This window comes from Montipora foliosa, chromosome 12, assembly GCF_036669935.1.
Source record: "Montipora foliosa isolate CH-2021 chromosome 12, ASM3666993v2, whole genome shotgun sequence".
Lineage (NCBI taxonomy): Eukaryota > Metazoa > Cnidaria > Anthozoa > Scleractinia > Acroporidae > Montipora > Montipora foliosa.
In genome coordinates, this window is record NC_090880.1 from 37,632,523 (window position 1) to 37,637,522 (window position 5,000).

The window sequence follows — 5,000 nt, forward strand, 5'->3', positions numbered from 1 at the left end:
CCCTTTTTTTTCCCATCTACTTACAAAAATGACTTGTGGACATAATGTACTGTGATGTGCTTTACATTGTTTGCTAAATTTCATGTGAATTTGTAGGCTATTTTATGTTAAGCATTATCTTGTATGTACCGGTAATTGTTTGATGAAATCCGATTGGGCTGTTTAAGATTTTACATGTTATGAAAGAGCAAAATGAAGTCATCTCTGTCAAACTTTTATATTTATTTATTATTAGTACTGGTAACTTTCACACTGCTTTATTTTCTTTTTGATGTTCTTGTAATGCTTGCTGTTTCTATCATATTCAAGTGCCCTTACTGATTCTGTGCTAGTGTTTATCAAGGTTATGTACAAAATGTTTTATAATATTTTAGTGTGATAGGAGTATAAATTGGTTATGTTTCAATAAAACAATTGAAAATAGTCGCTTTGGACTAAGTGCCTTAGGCAATCAAGTAATTATTTTGAAATCACAAGTTTTCACAGTTATGAAATAAACATTTTTTAAGTTTGTTCTTTGAGAATGCAAATACTTGCAATTTTAAATTGGTAAACTTTTGATTTGGTAATGAGTGTGATTGTGTTCAACAGAGGAGAATGCATACTATTTTCATCGTTTTTTGAGATGTCTCACATGGTTCCACCTGTAGTGTATAAGATTGTTTCTTTTCCTACCCTTCTGCTTTGTTTCCAAAGTGACTGTGGAACATACTTAAATAATCCGAGGTTACTAACTTCTTACTAACTGAGCGCGAGGGCCGTATTGGGGAATATTGGCCTGCCGAGGTCGTGGCAGCGCGAGATCCGTACAAAAACGGCCAAGGGCCAATATTCCCCAGTACGGCTCGAGCTAGCTTGGTTAGTAAGTAGTTTATTATATGGCTTTTTAATTACCTTTTGCTTTGTTTTTGCAAGCCCGTAATCGGCCCGTGGGCATTACGGGAGAATAATGCCCTACAATTCAGTCACAATTAGCCAATCAGAGCGCGCATTATATCGGCTACAAACACAAGCCATATAATAATACTCATTATTGTTGTTACTATTGCAGGAGGTCCCACTTATCCTCAGCAGCAGCCATTCCAGTATGGCATGTACCCTCCACAGCCTACTGGCATTCCTGCAATACAAACCCAAAGCACTACCATCACGCATGGAATTGCCACGAATGTTTCAGTAATAGGGCGGAGATACCAACGAAGAAGTTGTACCTACCGCCTAGCAAGGCTAGGGATAGCATTGCTGGTGCTTGGAGTTGGACTTCTTATTACCTTAGGTGTTGTATTGGTGGGTCCAACAATAAATGATACCAAGTTGCAGCTCACCCGCTGCAGTGTGGTTTCCAGTGAGATGACCGAGCCCGAAAGTTGTGACTGTGGCAGGTACTGTTCATCTAAATACCCTTGCTTGGAGATAAAAGTCTCTTACTATGCCAAGGGAAGAAAACAGAGGGCCAACCTGTATGAGAATGTCTATGCTTCCAAAAACAAGGTAAGGGTTTTAATACAATATATACATACACTTTATTGAGCATCCCTAAAAAGGGCTTTTCAACATCAATATGAAAAATTATTAATAAATGAATAAATTTATTAATTAACTAGCTAATTAATAAAAACTATGTACAACAATTTAACTAAATGATAATTATAATACAATGATCATCATCTAACCTAGTTCACGTTGCAAATCAGTTCTTTGATTAAACATCTCTTACAGTCAAAACAGCGCTGTGAGCGTTCCTCTGACGAGTGGATTAATGAGTTCATTATTGCAAATTTGAGTTCAGTAATCATTTCAATAATCTGTTCGTCGGATGAATAATGCAAAATTCAAATCAAGCCTCAGTTCAAAACTCAAATTTTTAATTGGAATATTGCTGGCTTTTGTTGCCAGGGTGGTGTGGGAATTTCACAGGTTTACTGATTTGCATAATCAGTCAAAGAACAGGCATTACACTAATTACCTTTCTGTAATCTTACCAGTATCCTCAAACTTTACACACTATGTTTTTGACTTCCAAAGATTGGATGAATATAAAAAGAACGGCAAATCACGCTTGTTACAACCTTGGCAGATTATGCAAATTGGTACACCAGTCAAATTCTCACGCCGGCCTGGCACCGAAAGCGAACAATAATTGAGGATTCAGGCTTGATTTGAATTTTGCATCGAACTTGTTAATCCGCTCATCAGAGGAACGCTTGAGCTGTTTTGACTGTAAAAGCTTTAGTATTTGTCAATTTCCTCAAAACATTCTCTTTGGTCGTTATATTTCCCTTTTCATAATATTGCTGGAATCCGGAAGTACAAGTAATTAGATGCATTAACTATTCGAGAGTAATGTGAAGTGCCATGTGCTATTTTCTACCCATGTAAACCATGTGAGCATTAGCCCTACTAATGGAATTGGGCCCACACAAGGACAGAGGAAAAAACTCTGACCAGGGTGAACCCACAACCTGGTTAGATCACTGCTGCTCTGCCGACTGAGCTACAAGGTCAGACGGGAGCAGGTTATTGGGAATTTAAGATGTCAATTTCATGGCAATGAATCTGTACAAATAGAAGGATGGGTTAAATGGGAAGAATTTAATAGCACTTCACATTACCCTCGAATTGGTAATTCTGTTGAAATATAAGTGCTACACGGCCAAAGTTTGCAAAAACGTAACCCTTCCTTGTAATTGAATGCATGCCTGTTTCAAGAAGTGTCACAAAGTGTCCTCTTGCTCCCCTCCCTAACTTTAACATCACTCATTTGCAGGAATACAGGGAATTAACGACTTTGCATTGTGAAGGGGTGGGGATACTCGGCAAAGATTTTGAATTAAACCTTTAAAGCTAAAGGAGACCAATCTGGGCTTTTTTAGCCCCCCCCCCCCCCCCCTCTCCCCCCCGGGTAGCAAATTCTATGACTTAACGGGGCATTTTGTGTTGGATTTAAAATTTGGGCTTGCATTTTATGGTTCAATTTTGATATACTAAGGGCGCGTTCAATTGACCTTATTCCAAAATAAGAATACGTGGAGTGATGATTAAAACGGCATGTTTGGCGCGTTTCAAAGCAGCAAGGATGATAAAAATATGTTTAAAATAGCATTTTAGCAGATGTTTGACAATTTTAGTGTGAATGTCCGTAAAAACGAAGGATTCCTAACTTGTATTCCTTGTATTCCTATTCCAGAATATGGTCAATTGAACGCACCCTAAAATTCAGTCCTTAACAAAAGGCATCATCTTGAGGCTCTTGGAAATAAATTCATACAAATGCTTATTTTTATTCCCCAGTGCCTCGAGATCATGTTCATTGTTTTAAGTTGAATTTTGATCTATTGAAAGTGGTCTATTGCTTGCCTTTCTGGACATAAAGTGGAGATCCAGACAAACAACAGGGCCATCGGGTTAGTGGAAATGGGATCCATAGCAACCACATTCTTTCTGTCGATTAGACTGACTACTCTTTGAGGGTCAAGAAGTATGCATCTGTGAACTCCGGGTTCATTTTGTCTTTCAGTGCAGTACCCAGCCCTGCTCGTCAGACAAGTCCCACAATTATGCTGATGTGAGAAACTTTAAATCCAAGTATGGCAAAAATGGTGATAGTTACTCCTGTTACTACAATCCCAATACTCCAAACGAGGTGTTCAAGAATCATGCAGACACGTCAGACGATACAATGGAGATCGTGCACTGCATTCTGTGGCCCATGCTCCTCGTTGTTATCAGTGTTTCCATGCTGGGAATACTGTTCTGTCGAAGCAAGGGCCACTTGTGTTTCAAGAAGGCCGAGTCATCATCAGTGCCCTATCAAGGCCTGGAGCCAAGAGCTTGATGGAGCTATGGGCCAAGGTGATTTCCGGGAGGGGATTTTTTTTTTTGGGGAGGGGGGGGGGGGAGGGTGTTTAGATTTGAGTTAGGGAGGTTCAGTGAGTCTTCAATTAGTCATGCACGTTCCTATTGCCGTTGTCAAAATGTATGCAACATTTCGAGGTTGAAGATCTTAGCAGTTGTGGACACTTCTTCAGTTTAGCGGCAGAAGCGAAAGAAAAACCTGTAATTCAGACTTAAACGGGACGGAAATCCCGTTTAAATCTTCATTTTTCAGTCTGTCCTTTGGCTTCTTCTTAAGTTTTTTCTTAAGAAGCGTTCGCAACTTCGTAGTCTCCTTCGCAGCCGTTATTAGGGTCGTCACGCAACGCTCCTCCCCACTTAGTGGGCTAATTGTGACTAGCAACTTCGAGGATCTTCAGCCTCAAAATGTTTCATTCCACAGTTCAAATACGTGTCTTTCATATATGTGTATCTAGCGCCATGTGGTCGCTAACATGTACGGAACAGTTTACAAAAGAAAACATTCATCAACTTCTGGTTCCAGGATATATGACAAGGAACACAGCACTGTACATGTAGAAGAAAAGCTGGACATGCAGATTTAATTGCTCTTTTTATAAACACGCAAACTCTGAAGTTTATACTGCAATTATTAGTAACGGTTTTATTTCTCCCCGCCGTCAGTCATATTTGCCACGACAGTTAGCGAGCTGTTGAGACGGAGACCGACGAATTGGATTGTATCCTAAAAATAAATTGTTATGAGCGGTTTCAGAGAAGTAGAATAGCATGAAAGGGTCACATTTTTATGCTCACGTTGTCGTCAAAACCTCAAATATAGCGATTTCACACCGTTGATATACAGAGTACCGCAAAAATATGCGCTGTTATCTAATGCTACTATTGGATTGTGGCGCTGCCGTTGCCGTCGTAAGGGACGAGGGAGCTTAAGCAACGACTACGGCGATGAGAACGTCATCTCAAAATATAAATTCGCGTTATTGTATAAATCACTTCGTGACTATTTCAATCTTTTTAATATGACAAGGGTCTTGATAGTTCCTCAAGTGACACTCGTCTGAACGGCACTTAATTTAGGGGACAAAATTAAAATTTATCCTCAAGTGCTGACGATCTTGATAAAGGCCCGTTCAAACGGTCATGAT

The 5,000-nt window shown here is 39.6% G+C and overlaps 1 protein-coding gene across 2 annotated transcripts in view; it reads left to right on the plus strand.

The window, feature by feature from the left end:
- The window catches only part of LOC137978698 (calcium-activated potassium channel subunit beta-4-like), a 13,139-nt gene that overhangs the window by 4,323 nt on the left and 3,816 nt on the right, over nucleotides 1-5,000 (plus strand). Inside the window, exons 2-3 of one of the 2 annotated variants that reach the window (XM_068825714.1) lie at nucleotides 1,052-1,491; nucleotides 3,518-3,852. In XM_068825714.1, coding sequence (XP_068681815.1) covers nucleotides 1,052-1,491; nucleotides 3,518-3,835 — 758 coding nt within the window. In that variant the 3' untranslated portion in view covers nucleotides 3,836-3,852. Of the gene's footprint in view, nucleotides 1-1,051; nucleotides 1,492-3,517; nucleotides 4,458-5,000 lie in introns of those variants that run through there. The other variant, XM_068825713.1, reaches the window with a different exon arrangement.